Below are 22,098 nucleotides of genomic sequence, written 5' to 3' on the forward strand. Positions count from 1 at the left end.
TTAAATCATGTAGATGTTTATACCCTTGTTCTTAAATGTGTCAAGGAATTTATAATCAATATTAAAATTTCTCACTGCCAAGTATTCAACCACTTAATGTAGTCTAATGGTAATCTTTTCTTAGTCGGAAAATAAAATCTATGACATTCAACATATTTTAGCCCAGTGGGAGGCCTTCTCCAACAGTAGGTAAATACATTATATATAACTAACCAGCCTTTTTAAGTCTAGTAGGATGCCTTCTCTTACAGTAGGAAAATTCAATCTATATAACAGAAAAATAATTAAGTGAGGCATTAGATTATAACACTTTATTTTGAAAAAGGAATGTATACAAATCAAGCTACAATAATAAGGCCCATTAGGCCTGCACTTACAAAATAAAAGCATGGGGTTCCCATGAACACTAGATGCACTCCAAATTGAAGTTTGTTTCAAGTTACAATATGTATCATAAATTGATAAGTGGTGGGTAACACAAATGCAATATGATTAGATATGACACAGTTCCGCAAGTTATGTTAACAGTACAATAAGACACCAAAATAAGAAATTAATAAAATCCTTGCTTGATATTTGGTGGAATATTAAAATTGGTATACAATAATAAAAAGCCATTCAGCCATTTTATGTAATAAGTCGTTACTGCATATGTTTTGACACAAATGAGCTTGTAGGATGGAGGATTTGATAAACTATTCAATTGTAATACACTTGTTCCCTTCATCGTTTGGTCATATGTTACAATGGGTATACATCAATAATAATAAAAAAAAAAAAAGTCAGCTTTTAAACACTTCAAATTTAACACATAAGCTTGTAGGCTAGGGAAATTGTATCAACTGTTCTACATTATTTGCATTTAATACTACAATGGTTATGCTTAATTGTTTGGTCAAATGTTACAATGGATATACAACAATAATTAAGTCATTCAGCTTTTTTAAATAAAAGCTGTTAAAGTAAATACGTGATATTGCATCAACTGGCCTTCCATTTTTGCATTTAATACTGAAATGGCTTCACGTTATCGTTTGGTATTTTATAACAAGTATCTTGTTTTGCTTTTCTCAAGAAAAATAATATCAAGATAATTTTTGACTATGTCCTTTGGGCGTACCTCATAATACACATTATTCACAGCTCAATATTTCACCCACTGTCAAAGTCTTTTATATAGCTATATAAAATACATGTGATTGCAAAACAAAGTTTAAATTTGACCCAAAAAATATTTTACCATGAATAAACCTTTGATAATCCCTTTGGTTGCTCCGATGAGCGTGAACGATGATGATCGTAGAGATATTTCAGGGAAGAAGAGAGAGAGAGAGAGGACTCTTTGCTAAAACGCATTCCAAAACAGATCCAAAATGGTTGCCGCAGGTCTTCAAATATGGGCGCTCCCGTTGGCAGCAGCTTCTGTGCCGTCGATGGACAGCGATGAGGGCGGGCGGGGACGGGGGGTGACGGTCTGGGGGTGGCCCACCTGGGACACCGTGTCGTTGGACTCCCATCTCTCCAGCTCCTCCCTGACCAGCCTCTCCATCTGCTCCCTGTGAACCTCCGAGTCACGGCCCATCCTCTCATCCTATTGGCCACGAGGGGATAGATGGAGAGATCAGTGTTCATTTTGAAGGTTTAGAAGTCTGAAGCACTTCTGGACATGAGTAAAGAATTTATGTATTCTGTGTGGTGTGATGGAAGAACATATTAAAGAGACTGGACGGATCTGAGTTTTCCCCACACTTATTCTGGATACACTACACTACCAATACACTATCACCATAATGAATTGTTTAATAAAGTTTGGTGTGTGTGTGTGTGTGTGTGTGGGGGGGGGGGGGGGGGGGGGGCATGAACCATATGTTATTGTAGCTCGTGGTCCTCACCTCCATGACGCCATCCAGGAGCTTCCCCAGCACGTCCTTCCTCTTGGTCTTGGCCCGCTCCATGGCCTCCAGCTTCACGATCACCGCGTCGATCTTGGACACGATGCTGCCGATGGAGTGCTCCATCCTGTCCACGCGCCTCACCAGCCTGACCCCGCACAGAGATGGTGTGTGTGTTAGTCCTCATGCTGTAAATAATATTGTGTGTGAGGTCCGTAATGAGGAAACTATGACAATTTGGGCAAAATTAGACACTTGGTAATGTGTCAAATGGTTTGTCTCTTCGTAGGCGTGAGTAGTGAATCATGTAATATTTGAGGTCCGTTTCTCTGACCAGTTAAAGCTGAATACATATTTATTGACCTGGAATGTGGTATTTTTAGTTGCACAGTGGCAACAATATATTCGGAAGCATTCAGAAAATGTGGGCATTGCCTTTGGAAAATTGTAAATGATCTCTGAGCATCATTGTGTTTTCAAACTACAAAGTCAGGAGTGAGACATTTTAATTGAATATAGCTATTTCTGACAGTTACAGCATACTGCATCTTGGTCCGTTTAAAGTCCTTACAGGGTGCACTGGGCTAAGGCGCATACCATATAGGCACAGTCCTAATCGCAGAGACCCAGGATCGACTCCGGCCTGGGTCATTTACTGCATGTCCTCCCCTCTGTCTTCCACACTTTCCTCTCTATAATAAAGCTGAAAAAAGGCAAAAATAAATCTTTAAAAAAAAGTCCTTACACTTGAAACTCTTCATACGCCACTCCGCCCGAGCTGCTCCCGCGGCGACGAGAGCTGTGGCCGCTGTCTTCGTCATCGTCTTCCTCCGAGTCTTCCTGGGTCCGGGGGAAGCTCCTCCCACTAGTGGGTCTAGCTAGCGAATTGGGTTCAATATCCAAGTCCTCCTAAGTGTATGGAGAACAACACACTGATCATCTGCAGGTTTACACACTTCAGTGTCTGGCCACTAAGGAAGTAGAGGAAGTAGAAAGTAGAAAAGTGATGATCGCTCACTCTCTCTTTCTCCAAGTCGTCTCTCATTTGCTGATGCTCATGCTCCGTCAGCTGCTGGTCCCCGTCGTGATCGTACTTGGCGAAGATCGCTTGGATCTCCGCATCCGTATGCCCCTTTCTGTGTGTTGAGGAATGAAGGAGGAAACTTTAGTCGTTTAGCAGACACGATTGTGCACAGCCACTCACATGGAATGGGTCATTTAGGAGCAGGGGAAGGGGTCTGGCCAGCTTGCTCTAGGATGCCACTACGGACACTGCGGATCAAACCTAGTACCTTTCGGCTAGGAGTCACATGCCCTAGCGACAACGCTATCCTGCCACCATGAACAAATCGGTCAGGTTGTGGTCACCCTTTCAGATCCTGGCGGAGCTCATCGAAGTTCATCTTTCCTCCAGCTTGACGCAGGCTATCAGAGATGTCGTCCACAGCTGTCTTCTTCAGCCTCAGACGCATCAAGGCCTTGTTACAGCCCTGGGAGGAACCGGGCAGAGGGGCATGAACAGTCAATTTCGTTAGGTAAACCTGGGCTCTGGTAAGAGCCATAAAGCCATAAAAGAAGCTGGATGGGGAGGATGGGTTTACCTTCTTAATGAGGTCAGTCATCTCCATCTCAGTCCTCTGCTGGGACATGTCTGCTTTCACCTCTGAGTATGTATCGTTGATGATGGCCAAGAACATATTCTGGAGGGAAGATATATATATATATATATATATAAATATATATAAATATATATCAACATTTTTGTTAAACTCGCCTCCTTCCTGTAGACCCGTTCCAAAATTGGACACTTTTGGTTGGGCATAATTGGAGGGAGCTACCTAGCAAATTGTTTGCCAACTGCTCAATTTCTGAACGTATCTACTCCTCGAGAGGGTTATTGAATGCATGACAAATGACGAAAAATGAAAATGCTTTGAGACAAACAGAGAACATTGTGCACCTACCATAAGGATGAAGAAGATGAAGAAGATGAAGGTTGTAAAGTAGACTGGTCCCAGGATAGGGTTAGTCTCCTCTATCTCAGAGAACTCAAAGTCTCCCAGGATAATGCGGAACTGGGTAAAACTACACAGAAATACAAGACAAACATAAACAACCTATGCAGCCTTTAGACAAGAGGTTATACATTTCAGTGGATGCCCTTTTGCGGATGCTTCTGTCCACTTATACAATAGCCCCTTATACAATAATGTGGATGCAATCGAGACCCCTAGTAGAAGGAAAGAGAACACAGCCAAATAAGCAACCAAATCGGAGTTGTCTTTGTATCAGCGTGTTTGTACATACATGCTGGCCTTGAAAGAGCTGAAGTCGTTGACCTGGGTGCCGAACAGCAGGTAGGCCAGCTGGGCGTACGCCAGGAATATAATGAAGAACATGATGGCGAAGCCCACCAGATCTTTGGCACAGCGGGACATGGTGCTGGACAGCTGGCTCATGGTCTTGTTCACGTTGATGAACTTGAAGAGCTGAGAAAACCAAAAGACAAAGAAGCACCACAGTGATCAAGTTCACGGACCTGCCTAGCTCCTGATGTGCAGAATGCCTCCCTAGCTTCAAAGACGTCAGAAGACCCATCTCTTCTGAAAACCCATCTTTTCTGAAGACCCATCACTTGAAGGAACATTCCATCAACTGACTTGTGTAAAGCTTTCTTATAGGCTGAGAAGGACCGGAGTCTACTGTCAAATCTGATCTTCCTGTATGCTTATCTTGTAAGGGCTTCTGAGTTCTGAGACCCACCTTGACCCAGGAGAAGAAGACGATCACAGCCGCCACGTGGTTGAACTGGACCTGGAGATCGGCCAAGGATCTAAAACTGGGGTGAGCGTTGTGGTTCTCTATCAGGCCTCCGAGAAGGCTGCTCACCATGGACGTCCTCGTGATGTTCATAATGATAGCAACCACACTCAGCTGAAATAGAAATACAACATGAGGACAAAAGTCCTGAATTATGACACTGTAGTGGTTACGAGCAACAGCAAGTAAGATATGAAATACAAAACATGAGGATTGTATTTGCTCTGCAGACTGAATTATGATTTAATATCAAAAGTTGGTTTCAACTACTTTTAATAACAAAAGATTAAATTGTTTTAAGTTTGTTCAACTTCTTTTTAGAAGTTTAATCGATGCCTTGTATACAGGAGACCTCCCCACCAAGAGGTTCCTCAGACAGACGCCTCGTGCTGGTTCTCACCATGATCATAAGAACATCCATACAGTTCCAAAGGTTCTTGAAGTAGTGCAGACGGTGGATGCGGATCTCCAGCACCTCCTCCACCACGTAGTACAAGATGAAGATGCAGAACGCCACCTCACAAACCCCGACAAAGTAGTCCCAGCTCGATGTATATCTGATCAGACGCACTGTTTGAAACTGCCATGAAGTGACGACCCCTCCGGTGGCAGGGAATTCTACCAAAAGCCTGAACACATCACGAAAAAAGGGGATTAACGACACACAGCCTTCTTATCCCACAATTGCGTACGTTAGTAGGTAAAATAATGGTGATAACACATTTTGACTATTGTGCTTGATTATTTGGGTAAATGTTTTACCTCTGGGTAAGGCGATACATGGCAAATTAAGTAGCATCCTAGCACATGCGACTGACACACGTCACTTAAAAGTTTTGCTTCTCCTCCTTGGACATCCCAACGGCACTGAGAGCCAGCGGCATTGCGAAAAAAGGGAGACTATCTTTCAGCACCAGCTACCAAATCCAGGCCTACGATTGAGAGGCCTCGACCTGTTAAGATGCTAATCCATAAACACAGTGAAACACAAGTGATGTAGGCTACCATGCACATGTTCACTAAACAACCAGTGTGTATTTGATGATATATTTGTTTATTTTCAATCTATATTAGGTTTTCTGTTGAATATTACACATTAAGCTGCAAATACCCCGCCATTTTCTCCCTATGTCCTAACTGGGTAAACGTCCTACCTGGCAATACAGAAGAGGTTGATGTTTCCATTGTAGACGGAGAAGTCGAGGAAGACGGCTCTTGTGCCTCGGTCCAGCCAGAGGTTTTCTTTGAGGAGAGCCAGCTGAAGGGCAGACTCCTCTCTGGTGCGGGAAAGGTCTTGGTAGTAACCCCCCCCTCCATACGTAGACACCTGGCCCCAGTACCCACTCCCATTCAGCCGGCCCTCTTCTGTATGCATCCACCTGAGCACCCAGCGAAGAGAAGACGACTATTAAGAAAGCTGTAGAGTAGTATTGAAGAGTATTGAATTTGGATTTATGAATGGCACAGTGAAGAAAGACAGGAAAGTGGTTGAAAAATAAAGGAAATGAGATTGAACCTGGGTTGCTACATGTTAAATGGCCTGTGGATATTACACTAGCCGTTAAGCCACCAGGCTACATGTTACTCTTGAGATCATATGTAGGATTTGAACAATGAATTAACAAATTTTTAAAACCCAACACATTTCAAACAACATGTAAAGCTTCAACGCACGCCGTTCCGTTCTTGGGCCCAAAGGGGTGGGTGGCCTCGTTGCTGGGAGTGTAGATATTGAAGCACTCCTGCACCTCCTTGCGGAGGTCCCGGTGGATGGTGCAGGACTGGTTGTGCACCTTGACCTGTCGGAGGCGAGGCACCCCAAGGAGCAGGTTCTCATAGTAGATGAGGCTCTGGTTGTCTGGGAGACTCTTGTTGTTGTACCACACCTCCCAGTACATGCCATTGAGGAAAGGCCCCTCTGTGAACTGTTGGCAAGAAAGTTTGAAGCATTTTGTTAGAACATTAAGAAATGGTATTTAGATTAATTTTGAGTGAGGGAGTTGCCTTGTGGAAGGCAGGACAGTGTAGTGGTTTGGGTGTTTGACTCCCAGACCAAAGGTGCTGGGAGTTTGCTGGGCCAGGTTTACCTTCCAGAAGTCCTCCATGGTGGACAGACTTCTAAAGGTGGCATGGTTCCCAGCAGACAGCGGTGTGTCGAGGAAGAGCTGAGACATAACTTTGGTGTAGTAGTACATGTTGGAGCTCACCATCCCATAGGTCACTGTGGAAGAGCAGAGCCGTTGAAGCCAAGTCGCGTGCTAGCATAGCACATGCAACTGACACATGTAACTTAAAAAGTTGTGTTTCTCCTCCTGGGACATCCAACCGGCCCTGAGAGCCAGTGACATTCTAAGAAAAGGGAGACTTTCTTTCAGCACCAGCTACCAAATCCAGGCCTATGATTGAGAGGCCTTGACCTGTTTAGATGCAAATCCATAAAAACAGTGAAACGCAAGCAATGAACATGCAAATGTTCACTAAACAATCAGTATAAAGCTACAGCAAGCTTGTTTGTTGATTTGCTGATATGTTGCTGCTGTAACACCTGAATGTCGCTTCTGGATGAATTAAATGTTCTCTCATCTTCAAGAAATAGATTTAAATAGATTGTAATGTTTTTGTTGTATTTACCGGTATTTGTTTATTTTCTTTCTGTATGGTTCTTGCTAATACAACACAATAAGTCATAAAAACCATGCAATGTTCTCCTTTTTTCCCTTGGCTAACATAAAAAAAGAAATAGGAAAAAGTCATAAGCCAGTCATTTCCTGATCCACCCTAAACCTCATGCTGGCATCGTCCGTTGGAGCCTCAAAAGACTGGAGAAACTTCACCAATAGTCTTTCAATTACACACCACTGAAATGGGTTTTTCAGTTAAACATTTAGCTATTGCTTCTTTTTTGCACAGTAGGCAGCTTGGAGTGGTAACGTGCCTGGCAGGTTAGTTTTCCAGCTACTGAATAACTAATTTAGAGGTAGGAAAGTCACTTTTTTTATGGTCACCAATACAGTAGCTTGACTGTTCTTGAAACATTACATCATAACAGATTTGACTGTGGTGCCTGAATACCTTGCCATCACTTTGTATTGTACCAAGTAGTATGGTATATTTAACAGGCACCATTTGCATGATATCAGAGTTTACTTACAGATGCAGGTAATGATGAGAAAGCTGAAGTAGGTTAGCATTTCCCTCAGTAAGTTTCTCAGGTATCTTTCTCTGCTGCTGTCACTGTCTTCCATCAGATCTGTACCCCACAAAACTGCAACAAACCAAAACATTATAACCAAAACAAATTTTATATTGATAATTAGTATATAATAATAATAATGCACTATTATTATAATTAACATGTTTTAAATAGTAATGCGAGGGTGTTCTTTATATCAGATGGTAGGCTACAGAGCTTTAATGTGAAGCCAATAGGTAGCCTACTCACTTCTGATTTTCTGGAGTATTTGTTTCATACAGCTCCGGTGTTCGTGCTTGTCTTGCCGCTGGGTATTCGCTGTGGAAGAGGGGTACAGTCCACCGCGCTGGTTGTGGCCGCTGCCCCCGACCCCGGTGAAGCTACCTACGCCGCTGCTGCAACTACTGCTCGAGGCTGTCGACACAGATCTCCTACCCGGACTCGCTGGCGGCCAGTTGGCCTCCATGATCTCCTCTTCGGGTTCGAATCCCGGGTTATCCCGACTCCAGGCTTGCCGCGAAGGCGGAGACGGCGCCCCAATGATTCCTCCCAAGCCCAAGTCCTGATGCTGGATACTCTCCATCTCGATCTCCGACTTTGAGTCCAATCTGTGCGGCGCGGAGCCGCTAGGTGTGCCCGCGGGGTTCCTGCCAGTTTGAGATTGTTGTGATCTCACTCGAGTCGACGCCATGGTTAAGTGTCCTTATAGGGCACCGACCAACCTCAAAAATAAAATGGCTTTAATCCCGACGACTGTCTAGCCTTTAGTCAAATGCACATTTCGCGCATGATGAAGGAAACGCATCCAGAATACCGTCCAAACTTTGTGAGAACGACGTCCAAAATATAAATGTTAACGAATACGATTATTTTTCGGAGATGCTCAAGACTTTAGACTACATTGTCGCCAACAATAACCTACTAACGAAACTAATTCTAACAAATCCATAGTTCAAAGAAGAAAGTAAAAAATAGTGTCCAAAACCTGGTCCCAGAGAGTTTAGAATAACTTTTCGTCGGGCTATAAACTAAAACTCTGCAGAAGCAAAACGCGCCATCCTAATTTGCCCAGGTTCTTCATTCCCGTTACACTTGGACCGTTGTAAGTGTCGCGGCTGGGGATATGTCTTGTTTATGTAATGGAAGTAAAATGCGTTCCTCGTCTGGAGCCAGCCATCTTGTTCCTGGCTGTTCCTAGCAGAAAACCCAGGTTCTGATTTGCTGAGGAATCCGGTTACATTAGAGGTCATGGCGTCACAGATCTCAACATGGGACATTGGATCAAGCCAAACTTTTATAAACCTTTGACTTATGTAGGTCTATAAGGTCTTAATTACGCGGGTTCAATGATGATTCGCTCAGCAAAGTTACGTGCGTGCTTTCAATATAATTCATAACTGATAAAAGAATAGGCCTACCAATTTTTTTGTATTTCATGTTTCCTTTCATCTAAGTTATTTTGTACAAAGCATTTTATTTTTTTTTTAAAATGCAGTCTCATGGAATGATTATCAACGAACAGCCTAAGAAGTATAAAAAGTATAAAAAAGAAGATGCGTGGGTTTGTAATTACATAACCACATCTGTTTGATTCTTCGGCTGCCATAGCAACAAGTGAATAGGCCGGCATGGTGCGCGGGTGTCTGCCTCTAGGGTGTCTGACCCATGGATGCACTGTATTATGCGTCTGACACTAGAAAACAAAACAAAAAAGCTATGATACTATCTTATAATATTAAGATAATAACTAATAAAACGTATATTGTGATTGTTATTAGTTATTATCTCTAGTTCTTATTATGGCTATGTAAATGTTTTATTAACATACAACATTCGTGGTTTTTTTTTATCTGAAAAGTAGAGCAAGCTCTGGAGTTGGTCGATTTTTATGCTATGGAGAAAATCATTTGACCATTCGGTGGTGCTGAATGACTTGTGATAGACATCGAAACGTCTGCAACAATAAGCGCATTAGGTATCTATAGCCTATTGACGGTACATTTAGTGGCAATGCAGAACAAGCAAGCTTTTTTGTAACGTTTTGTGCTGTAACATTCAGTCAAAAGCTGGACTGAAAACAAAGCCCAATCAAATATGTTTTCAAACCATATAGCTTTCACTCACTGAACAATCAAAACAGTTTGCCTAAAGCAAGTTTCAAGAATAATTGAATTATTCTGGTGAAACTCTGTAGGCCTAGCCTACTTCTACACTACAATAGTTCTGTTTTCTTTTCTGTGCCTTAAAACGCTTCATGTCATAAACATAAAATAATATTTCTCATAAGTTTCAGTAATTAATAAACTGGGACTTGAGTTCCATATGTCATATAAATGTTGTCTAACAGTCAAGGTATTTAGAATCTGGAACTATTCACGGCATTTTTGACCGAGGGTTGGAAGGGTCCTGAGCGCTGCAAAGGAGAACAGGTAGGTCTAACCTGTGGAAACTCCAAGTTTCAGAATAAATGCAATTATTCAATATCCAAAAAAGACCCAAATAATCTATAATGACTATTTCCCTTGACCAGTTCCCAAATTCCTTGAAATTGAATAAACTCCAACTTATAGTTGCATGGAATGATTATGAAAATGTACACACATCAGATAGGCCCATGTTATGAGCAGGAGGCGGCTAATAACAATCAGAGGGGCAATTGGATTATTTGTCAAAATATGTATTGAAATGAAGCAAGAACATGCATTAGGACAATGTGAGATAATTTATCAATAATGATCCAAATTATATTATACTGTAAGCAGGTACTAGACCAAGCCTCTCTATACATGTTTCAATATAAACTCACTATAGTGGCTGTAACCTGGGCCAGAATACGTGTTGAATCCAATCAATTTCAGGGCACATCTAGTTGCCTCAACTCAAGGCAACTGGTCACAATGGTTGGAAACCACTACAGTTGTCCCTTAATTTTAAAATATTTGCTACATGTTGGTTCTGTAAGGAAGACATTTGAGACATATTGCTGTCTCTTTCAACTGTTACAGAAATAAATACAACTCTAGGATTCGGGAAGGATAATATAAGTATTTGAATAGTTATCATAGGCTACTATACAGGTATATGTAATTGATTCATTATATCCAAAAAATAAGAGGGAAAACAACCATGGTTATTAATAAAACATTGCCGATAAGTGCCAAAAACAAAAATCCATAAATAAAATAAAAACCGAAAAAATTAATTTGGAATTTAAATAAATCATATTTTGTATATCAGTGTGACGTTATTTCTTAGTGTGAGTCGCTAAACCGTGCGTGCGACGCGCGGGAAAATATTAACGTCATCTTAAATGTGGTCTAGTGTAAACAGTCCATTGGCTAAACCGGTGTGACGGGGCTTCCCTGCCCCAGATTGCAGGGGTAAAACAATAAATTGGACCTATGACTTTAAATCTGAAATCTTTGATAGAGTAAAGATCACAGTCTTACTGGTGTGGGGAATAACAAAACCATCATCTGGGATACTCTGTGTTTCAGGACAGTTGGTGACGATTACGTTGGTAATTCGTACATATTTATCATAAAACATTCCGTCTACTAGGATAGGTCTTTCAGGAGGTAAGTTTCACTCTTGATATTTATAGTAAAGATGTCAAGCTAAATAGCTTATAGGCTAGTGCTTTGTCTGCTATATATCTAAAAGGGGTAATGGACAGTCGATACGTTTACTTTTTTTGCCAAGTTGTATCCCTTCACTTGCTCACCAGCCACAGAAACATAGGGACGGGCAGATAATTTACATTGAAATACTGTCGGTTTCCTTATGGGTTCCTTTGTTTCTTTTGAGTTAGCTTCATTTGCTTACTTGATGATACAAGATAACGCTAGGTTTGGCTGGTACGAAGATTTGTCACTTTAAGATATTGGTATTCGGCATTGCATCAAAATCATGAAACGTGTATAACTTAAATACAAGGTAACTAGTTGAAATGAATGTTTATCGTCTCGTTATAACAAAAATATCTAAATGATTAACATTAGCTAGCTCCACATTTGCTAATGATGGCCTGTTGTTGGCTCAAGGTAGTAGATAATTTCCATATCCAACAGATTTGACGAAAGGGAGACCCGTGTTATGCTATGGTTTAAGCGACAGTTTTCCTTAGTGACAAAATCATGATGTTGGTCTATAATCAGGTGTCCGTGTGAATGAAAAAGAACGACGCCACAAGTTAGCTGGAGCTAACTAGCGCTAGTAGCATGTACACTCTTCCAGGGCTGAGAGAGGGTCATGCGTTGTAGCGTTATCCCGGTCTACTGAACGCAATTTCCGGTCTCGTACTTCCCATTAGCGGTGTTAGTAAGTAAACGGATTCACGTTACGAATAATAAGAACATGGTAAGAATAGTAAAAAATGACAAGGATATAGAGAATACATTTGGAGTTCTGTTATGTTGTAATTCGGGAAGAAAATACGCGGAACATGTAACGGAAACAGATATCCCTCTATCGGAAGTCTCGGCCTCTCGCAGCTAAACCCATGTAATTGAAAGTCCCGCCCGCTCTCTCTCTCTAAAAACGCTCATTTGGTGCAACCCTTTCCAGGCGTTCCGTCGTGAGATGATAACGCCCGTGAACGAGGTTACAATCTGCCGGTTTGTTAAGCTCACTGTCAACATTGCTAGCTTTCCTTGCAATATCGAGTTTGTGTCAGCATTGTGATGGTCTGTTAATAATAACAACATGCCTAGCCTGAAATCATAATATGTAGTTGGTCTTAGTTTTTTTTCAAGTCGGCATCCATGTATGTACTATATGTCCCTAGCAAGCAAGGACTATTGTTTTGATTAGCCAAGGAGGCCCAACGCAATTTCCATCACTAGACAATACGCCACTTCAATTCGCACCAGTGTTTCAAGAGGACACCTTGTTTGTGTATATTGTGTTCCCCCCAGCTTTTAGCGTGCCTGTGGTCCAAGTACTTGCAGTACATTTAATCTGACATAGTCTGCAGTATCCGGCCTACTTTACTCAAATCCGATGGCGCACTTGAACGTGTATTCTCTGCAAGCTAGCTAACCGGAAAGCCAGGTGTCTTTTTCATTGCTGATTTGAACTGGGGATGAGCAGGGTACACAACGTTGGGTAAATTTCCTGGAAAGGTTGTATTCCAGGTTTTATTCCATTGCCAATGAACGACCTTGGATGACAGTATTTCGCGTTGGACTCTGAGGACAAAAGTAATTGTTATGACGTGGTAGTATTGCATTACCCCAAATGTCTGACGTGAAGCTGAAACAATGAGAAGTTTCGTTTTTTTAAAACCATTTTCAAATGTTATTTTCTTGGTTACTAAACTGCATGATAATAACACCTTGGTAAATGTTTGAACTTTTCAGAACATAATATTGTTTACCAAAGAAATGGTGATGGAGAAGCCAAGTCCCCTGCTTGTAGGGCGGGAGTTTGTCAGGCAGTATTACACACTCTTAAACAAGGCACCAGACTTCCTTCACAGGTAAGCATCCATACATACTGCAATCATTTCATCACAACAAAATCAAAGCCATTGTTGAACTGCTTGGGTGAATACTGCTGACTGAAATAAAAACAAATTGTTTCAGGTTCTATGGCAGGAATTCGTCTTATGTTCACGGTGGTCTCGACCCAAACGGAAAGCTTGCGGAGGCTGTGTACGGGCAGGCGGTATGTGACTTTCGTTTTCTCTTGGACTAGTAATGAGTTAGAACCATGATTCATGACCGGAAGAATGTACTTGTCACATGCTCATACATGGGCAGTGAAGTGTGGCAGACTCCATATGCTATCATAAGATCCTATATCATAAGCAGTGGAGTTCTGAGCCATCACTTCTGCTTTCTTTAGCATCGCCGGAGGTAGCGCTGAGGTTGTCAGAAAAGGGGAAGTTGGTTTATTTTTTTCACATGCATTTCGCATACTTTTTTTTTTTTTTTATGCTTTTGTGGTCTTTGAAAATTGTCAATCTAAAGATGAAAATTGTATAATATGATGGCATATTACAATGCCCATGGATGTTCCAGAGTTGATCAATCCTAGCCATCGGCATACATAATTTCCCCTTTACTTATTCTAAACACTTGACCTGACCTCACCTTACTTGTCAGGCACCACCACAATGTGGTGTGATGTATGGGTGCACCTCAGTTCCTTATGAGCTCCTATTTTCTTTCTGTCAGGAGATCCACAAGAAGGTGATGTCGCTGCAGTTCAGCGAGTGCCACACAAAGATCCGACACGTGGACGCACACGCAACCATGACTGACGGCGTGGTGGTGCAGGTGCTGGGGGAGTTGTCCAACAACGGCCAACCTATGAGGAAGTTCATGCAGACGTTTGTGCTCGCGCCAGAAGTAAGTTTTCGGTGGTCCCTGGTAAGGTTAGGGCACGTTTAGCCGAATGCAAGAAAAGAGCTTGGCTTGGAAATATAAAGTACTTCCAAAGCGGCAAACATAGTTTTATGAAGACATTGGCCATATTTCCTCCTCGGCAGCCATCTGCTTTAATGAAGGACTTATGATACAAATCTGTTGCTTAAAGTGCAATTCAAATCGCTTTACAGATTGAGGACTAGTTTCACAGTGCACACTCTACTCTCTTGGTTGTGTTTCCCTCCTCCACTGCAGACATGCCTCGGGCTACCAGAGCTCTTGAAATATTTGCTATTTATTAATAAATTGTTTGCTGCTGTTCTTGGGAAACACATTTTTAGAAACATCCATTTGTTACTAACCAGGTCTGGGGAAAAAACATAGTCAGAAACACTGACATTAATATTTGGTCACTGGATGTCACCACATACACACATATCTACCTACCCAAATAGTTGATACGCTATGCTATTTATGGAATGCATGGGTAACGTTGTTTATGTATTCATGTTTGTTATTTTCTTCCTCACCAGGGTTCTGTGCCAAACAAATTCTATGTCCACAATGACATCTTCCGTTATGAGGATGAGGTTTTTGGTGATTCTGAAGCAGAGCTGGATGAGGGTACGGGCAGATACACTTGTCAATGTGCTTAGACTGTCCTTATAATGTTTAGCATGGGCATTAATACCTAGTGTCAAATCAAAGAAGCACCACTGTAGTATTGTTGGCTGCTGCAGTAGTGTAATTGGATTTCCCCTATTGCAGAATCTGAGGAGGAAGTTGAGGAGGAGCCAGAGGAGATCCAAGCCTCCCCCGAGCCACTTCAAGACAGCCCCAGCAGCACCAGCTACTACGAAGCTCATCCTGTCACGTAGGTCCACATGGATGGATAGATGCTTTATTAATCCTCACAATTACCTTTTTTTACTTTATTGTGTATATATACCGTTTTTGTTTTACCGTATTGTTTTGCCTACCTTTGAACTATTCATAATTATTTTTGAACTATTTAGAATTTATTTATTGTAAATATTAATTATTTTATTTCATTTTACCTATTTTTTTTCCTTTTCTACTTACTGCACCGTGAGACAAACGCAATTTTGATTCCTCTATTTGTCTTGCACATATGGAATTTACAATAAAGCTGACTTTGACTTTCATCAACGCAGCGAGTCGCTACAAAATGTAATTTAGCATATTTTTTGCCCCTCTTGTGTATATGTTAATCCTTATCGTTGAATTCATATTTGTGCTGGAGAGATCTGCCCTTCTTGTTGAAATAAATGTGTACATTTTGAAAAGAAAATGGGCAGGGCAGATGAAAACGCTGCAGTCACTAGATTTTTCCTGATCTGCGCTCCTATGTTTTATATCTATCATTTGTTTCTTCAGTAATGGAGTGGAGGAGCCCATGGAGGAGCCTGCTCCAGAACAGGAGCCTGAGCCTGAGCCAGAGCCCAAGCTGGAGGAGGTGAAGCAAGAAGATGAGAAGGTTCTGGAGGAGATGGAGGAGAAGGCCCCTTCACCTGCACCTGCCGACTCCCCAGCCAACACCCAGGAACCTCCGAAGGTGAGAGGGCCTCGTTCTGCTGGAATGCTCCTCTGCATGGTTACAGTTGTCATGAAGATTTAGTATATTCCAACTGTCAACCTTTTAACCCAACTGTCCTTTGAAATGGCTGTTTCTGTACTGATGGTTTGATGTGTTTTGGTACCCCTCCTGACAGACGTTTTCCTGGGCTTCAGTGACCAGTAAAAACCTGCCCCCTAGTGGTACAGGTCCCTCCTCTGGTATCCCCCCTCACGTCGTCAAAGTCCCCAACTCACAGGTAACCATCGCTGCTGACGCAAACTCGATGGAAGGCTGCGGTACTAAATTGAGGGCTGAATTCACAGTGTGAAGTCTGGATGTCATGACTTTCTGTTTACGTTTTCTACTCCCTTCCAAATACACTACGCTTTTTGTCCGTAAGAAGAGACATGACTAACTAATTTAAAACACACTGATCTTTTCGCATTCTATGTGCTCCATATTTAACACGGTAGCTATTTATACAAAGACATTTATAAAGGCTATCTTTCTCCCCCACAGCCCAGAGTGGAGGTCAAGCCAGAGACCCAGGCGGCCCCCCTTCGACCCAGAGACCAGCGCACACGAGAAAGACCCGCCTTCAACCCACGAGGACCCAGGCCTGGTAGGTCCTGAACTCTAGATCGACTTTTTTGGGATGACACACTGGTCACCAAACCTTCGTCAGGAGTCTCTTCCATATCTTCTTCACACCAACCTCCTCATGCTTCTTTCCACCTTTCTGTTATTGGTAGATGGTGTTGCAGAGACACAAACGGGGAAACCGCACTTGAGTTTTGTCAGCAAAGGTAAGTCCACCTCCGTTTACTCAGGGTATAACTGCACTGGTGATTTTAGGTTGAAAAGTATGCAACTAGAGTTTGTCATGTTGTTGTTTACCGTTTTGGGGACCAGTCACACAGGAAGCGTTTGCAAGCTGTAAAATGCAAACCACACTGCAGAAAAAATATATATGAAGATGAAGCCTAGCAAAAAGAAATGTTTTTTTAACTGTTGCAAAACAGCCATAGAATATCTACAACAAACCTAAAATTACCATGGCTGCCTTTTCCTTGAGTTGACGTGACACTAAAGGCAAAAGCAGCGAGTAAAACTCTGTTTTCATTGAAGGAAATGACAAAATGACAGCCCACAGCTGTTAAACTGCCGTTCTGTGTGATTGGGGCCTGAAGGATTACTATGTCCGAAGCCGATCCATGTTATGTGCTGTGTATGGTGATGTCATTGACCTTGCAGGCAGGGGGGATTCAGAGAGCAGTGAGATGGACACCAGACGGATGGTCCGCTTCCCAGACAGCCATCAGCTGTTTGTGGGCAACCTTCCCCACGACATTGACGAGAGCGAACTCAAGGACTTCTTCATGAGTATGTTTCACACAAAAGAACCATTATCTGAACAATACGAAGGGCCTCAATTGGTGTCCCCAATGTCCGAAGTCTAACCTCCTTGGCATAGAGCAAGATGCCCTTACCCCCTATTTTCTCCTTAATGAAAGTGATCTTAATTCTCCAAGCTACTTCGGATGACTTTTCTCTTGATTCATGACTAAATAATGGTAACCAATGGTAACCAATGTTGTTTTCTTTACTTTGTTATTTCACATTAAATGTTGTTTCTCTCTCTCTTCCCCCCCCCATCCCCACCCCGTCTTGCAGCTTATGGGAATGTTGTTGAGCTCAGGATCAACACGAAGGGAGTTGGAGGAAAGCTGCCCAACTTTGGATTTGTGGTCTTTGATGACTCGGATCCTGTGCAGAGAATTCTGGGGGCCAAGGTAGTTGGGGCATGTGCATGTACAGACATTTCCTCATCGACTTTGATTCACCCTGGTGGTGGCTTGGTCAAGTTGAAGTGTAGGAGTTGTTCTGCACAACCATGAATTGACATATTGGAATTCATATTGGTGTGGGGCACATAATTACCAACTGATATTGGTAGCTCAAATTAGACACGTGTGATGGTTTAACAACCTAAAATCTGAATTTAGCTTATACAACTTTGAAATCAAAAAGGCTTTTAGACTGCGGTTCAGTTTGGTCCATGACCCCGTTTAAACCAGGTTACAAGCCAGTGAATAAAGTAGATTTGGAGTGTTTCTGGGCGGGGGGCCAATGCTCTTTCCGTTGCTCTTCCCCCAATGGGGATTGACTGATGGTGTCATTTCCTCCTCCTGCAGCCAATCATGTTCCGCGGTGAGGTGCGTCTGAACGTAGAGGAGAAGAAGACGCGGGCGGTGCGAGAGAGAGAGACCCGCACGGGGGACGACCGCCGGGACATGCGGCGCAGCGAGCGAGGAGGCCCCGGAGGGCCGCGAGGCATGGTGGGGGGCGGGATGATGCGTGACCGCGACGGCAGGGGCCCTCAGCCCAGAGGTGGCATGGCCCCCAAGCCTGGCATGGGATCTGGAAGAGGGGCCGGGGGTCCGGGCGAGGGCCGCTTCACCACCCAGCGTCGCTAGAAAAGCACCACCTGCAATTTGGACGTAGTACCACATTCTTCATCATCAACTGTTCGTTAAAGAAAAAGTCCACATGTATAAACATGTATATTTGTTTTGGAGTTTTTTTTTTTTCATTTGGCTTTGGAATGTGACACAGCCTGTGAACAGTTTCTTCTTCTTTTTTTGTGAAACAGACCAAACAAAAAAAACAAATGCTTACGATTTATTTTGCTTACTTGCTGTGAGCTGAGCATCCTTCTCTGGTATCTCAAGAATTCACAAACGTTAATTTGTAAAATTCGTGAAAAAAGGCAAACCAACCAGGAATAATCTGCCACTTTAGGAGGGACTGATAAGACTTTTACGTACGATAATCCAGCCCATCATTTGGATAAGAGATTATAAGCCTTAATTTACTGGGGCGCTACTTCACGAAATCCCTCTGTTGCACATTTTATAAAGTTCTCTACCCATTATTGTCGAAGAGAAAAAAAAATTGTTTGACGTGCAGTTTGAGCTGGGAAGGGAGTTTTGTCTTTTTAATATTTTATTTTTCCCCTTTTTAAACGAACACTGCTTCAAATTGCATTATTGCACTCAATATGCACTAATGGGTACTTTTTTGTCCGATTTACATTGATATCCATGCCTGGAACGCAGCTGAAGAGACGTCTTTTTTGTTTTTGTTTGTTTTTTGTCTCGAAACGACACAACTTTAAAAGGACAGGTCTCCGTCGTGGCCTGTGTTCTCGTGACCAATGTACTTTACACACCTTCAACCCAGAACTATGCCTCACCTTCCACTGGAGGAGAAAAAAAGCCTGCTACAGATTATATTTTTCTCATTTATAAATTGAATAAAATGCCTAAAATCCTGGACTTTTCACCAAATGATACGGGCGGTGGGGAGGGTCACTGAGGGACGAGTGTGAGGGAGGAGTGGAATACAAAGATGGAACAATAGACGAGCTGCCGAAATGATGGTGGTTCTCTCCAATTTTGTTCTTTTGGTTTTAAGCGTTTGCTTTTCTTCATGTTTTTCGACCAGTTAGACGGCAGTGAAAACTTGCAAGGGCAACAACTGCCTCCTCCCCTCCCAACTTCCTTTTCACGCATAAATACATAATAAATGTACAGCAAAAAATATATAATTTACTGTATTTTCGTTTTATTTCTGTTTTTCGGTTCTCTTTCAACTTGTTAGACGCATGACGGTGCCTTCTAGTTCATACTATCATTTTTCGTTGGGCATTTCCGATCTTACTTCGAGGATCGAGGGGTTTCCCTCTCTCGAGGCGAGGGGCTGCTTAGTTCAAACTATCGCCTGTTGGGAACAGTCTTGCAGTATTCATTCAACATTTAAGTTACTTGTTTTTGTTTTCTCTCTAGGTGCTCATTTCATTGTTTTCCTACTATTGTACTACCTAAGGTAATCTGCTGTGAGTTTTGTACATGTGTTTATACTGTTGTCTGCCCTGGGTTTGAAGACATTAGGTACCTCGAGTTTGCTTTTTGAACATGGTTCAGAGGGAGTTTTTAAAGAGCTTTGGTTTGGATCTAGGAAACAAAGGTACATTAATAACGACGGACAATGCTCACTTTTTCACTTTGCTCCATTCCCTTTCCAGCCTGTGCTAACAAAAAAAAAGGATTTGTACTGTTAACTGAAAGATGTGCCATTAAATGGCGTTCATAGTCACTTTTCAGTAATTTGGCCATACCCAAAATGGCCAGAGCCCCTCTCAGTTCTAAGTATCTGCAGCTAATACAGGCATATCATGATCTATTAGCCCTTATCTAGTTTTTCATGAAGTGTTTGTAACGTCTTGTCTTACCCACAGAACATCCCTTGTTCTTGCTGTGGCACCCTTGTGCCCGATCAGTGCATTTGATTTAATTTGTGTCTCGATTCAGATGAAGAACAATAACGAATCCTCTACAGTTTAGTCCCAGTCTTGTTTCCTTGTTTGTGTTTACAACACGTTGGGTATGTTTCAGCTGGGAAGGAAAAAATGAACAAGAGTTTTCTTATTTGTTGGTCTGCATTGAAACAGGAAATTACATTTATGTAGCATCTTCATGGTGTCTTCAGAAGCTCTTCTATGGATGTATGCACTCTGGTCAGTATTCAAACCATTCAGGATTTTTTCACACAAGTCGCTGCATAGGGCATGCATATGAAGGTCGGGGTATATTGGGTTGGGCTTTTTTTAGCTGAAGATGTATAACTTTATAGGCACATAGGCAATAATTCACCAGTATACTCAATTTTTACACCCAACATCAGAAACTTTTAATCCTGAAGTGCAGAACAATGTACTTGTTGCTTTTAATTTCTCACCGGCTTTCACGTCTCCTTAATATCGAGTCATATCTTCACACAACCTATCTGAGGAGGGAGAAGCATCATGCATTTTTTTAATTGATAAATGCGTGAGTTCTTAAATATTGCCATGCATCTTTTCCCATGTTTAATTTTCGGTGGCTTACAATTTGAGATCCCCTCGCCCACCAATTGAAATACTGTAAACTTATCCCCCCCCCCCCCATCTTGTGATTGAATGCAGTAGAACAGATATTTATATCCTTTTATTTTGTAAATGGAAGTACAGTTAAGTTATTGACTTAAGCAGGTGTGCTGAACAGTTGGCTGCCGTCCTTACCTTATACTCGTTGCTCATAGATAAACTGTTGCAGGTGGAGACTGTGTTTTATTTCTAGGTCGTTTTTCCTCCATTTTGAATGTGTTGGACTTAACATACAATAAACTACTGATGTTGTATCAGCACCACTTAACACATTTGTCATAATTTTCAGGCCGGCCCCATGTTTTTCCAGCATCTTGAGGAGGTTGTGTTGCTATGCAGTTAGTGCTTGGTTGCTTGGTTGGAACCACACGTCTTTTTATTCCATAGCAATAGAAAATTATTAGACGACCCCCCCCCCCCCCCCTTAAACTTTTTTTTAGGATCAAGTAATATCATTCTGCCTTTCAAAACTATATTACGTTGAAACAGTGTGCTTAACTTTAAAAATCATATGTGTATCTGTTAGTTTTTGTTTTTTACTGCTCATACAACTTGAAAGTGTAATTTATATACTTTACAAACATTCTCATTTTGGACAGTTAACACGACACAATCATTTCTATCTAGTGTGTTTCCACACTACTCAGAGATTCATTCATATAGTATATGGTATACAGGGCAGGGTGTCGGGCCCCTGTCCTATCTACACATGGGCCCCAGGCCCCCTAAGTAAGTACCATAGGTGTACGAACCTTGTCAGACAGGAAAGTCCTGTGATTGGTGGCCTGTAGCGGTGTAGTATGCATGAAATGTCAGTCACAATACAAAGCACGCCTCTTCTGCTGATATGTGGGCTCAGGATAGTCAAGTATGGGTTTGACTGCCAGCTGATACGGTTCAATTCGCTCGGTCTACCTGTAGGTATACCCTCAGCATGATGCATAACCATCCCCATACTTTCTCCATAATTATATAAATCGGAATGAAGTCCTTGTATAAGAGCTTCTGCAGAAATGACTAAATGGCCATATTTATTATGTGTATGTTCCTGGTGTTTGGGGGTTGGGGGTCCGCAAATGAAAGGGATCCCCAGTGACAGAAATGACTGTATTGGGTGAATCCCATTGACCCCTCAGAGGATCATCTGTGATAGACCGTACTGAGGTTATCCCATTGACCCCTCAGAGGATCATCTGTGATAGACCATACTGAGGTTACCCTTCCGGTCCTGTGTCAGTGTTGCAGCATGGTGGGCA

General features: G+C 42.2%; 2 protein-coding genes across 3 annotated transcripts; one reads left to right on the plus strand and one right to left on the minus strand.

The window, feature by feature from the left end:
- Positions 1-373: 373 nt before the first annotated feature.
- pkd2 (polycystic kidney disease 2) lies at positions 374-9,067 on the minus strand. 2 transcript variants are annotated; one of them, XM_084465699.1, is made up of 15 exons: positions 8,155-9,067; positions 7,864-7,977; positions 6,800-6,933; positions 6,387-6,637; positions 5,867-6,091; positions 5,113-5,341; positions 4,656-4,826; positions 4,200-4,381; positions 3,857-3,977; positions 3,494-3,592; positions 3,261-3,382; positions 2,911-3,028; positions 2,638-2,798; positions 1,893-2,040; positions 374-1,591 (listed from the first exon to the last, which is right to left on the minus strand). In XM_084465699.1, exons 1-15 carry the CDS (start codon positions 8,594-8,596, stop codon positions 1,391-1,393), a joined length of 2,718 nt encoding a protein of 905 aa, XP_084321825.1. In that variant the 5' UTR covers positions 8,597-9,067; the 3' UTR covers positions 374-1,390. The 2 variants fall into 2 exon arrangements, with proteins under 2 accessions (XP_084321825.1, XP_084321824.1); XM_084465698.1 differs by having other exon boundaries at positions 2,638-2,801.
- A 2,249-nt stretch (positions 9,068-11,316) lies between these two features.
- On the plus strand, positions 11,317-21,088 carry g3bp2a (G3BP stress granule assembly factor 2a). The gene is made up of 13 exons (XM_084465618.1): positions 11,317-11,483; positions 13,266-13,384; positions 13,491-13,572; positions 14,085-14,258; positions 14,810-14,900; positions 15,045-15,150; positions 15,675-15,852; positions 16,010-16,111; positions 16,375-16,477; positions 16,608-16,661; positions 17,110-17,238; positions 17,530-17,648; positions 18,051-21,088. The coding sequence occupies exons 2-13, from the start codon at positions 13,290-13,292 to the stop codon at positions 18,330-18,332; spliced, it is 1,515 nt and encodes a 504-aa protein (XP_084321744.1). The 5' UTR covers positions 11,317-11,483; positions 13,266-13,289; the 3' UTR covers positions 18,333-21,088.
- The last annotated feature ends 1,010 nt before the right edge of the window (positions 21,089-22,098 follow it).

The sequence above is a fragment of the Micromesistius poutassou genome (genome assembly GCF_964030765.1).
Source record: "Micromesistius poutassou genome assembly, chromosome: 3".
Taxonomy (NCBI): domain Eukaryota; kingdom Metazoa; phylum Chordata; class Actinopteri; order Gadiformes; family Gadidae; genus Micromesistius; species Micromesistius poutassou.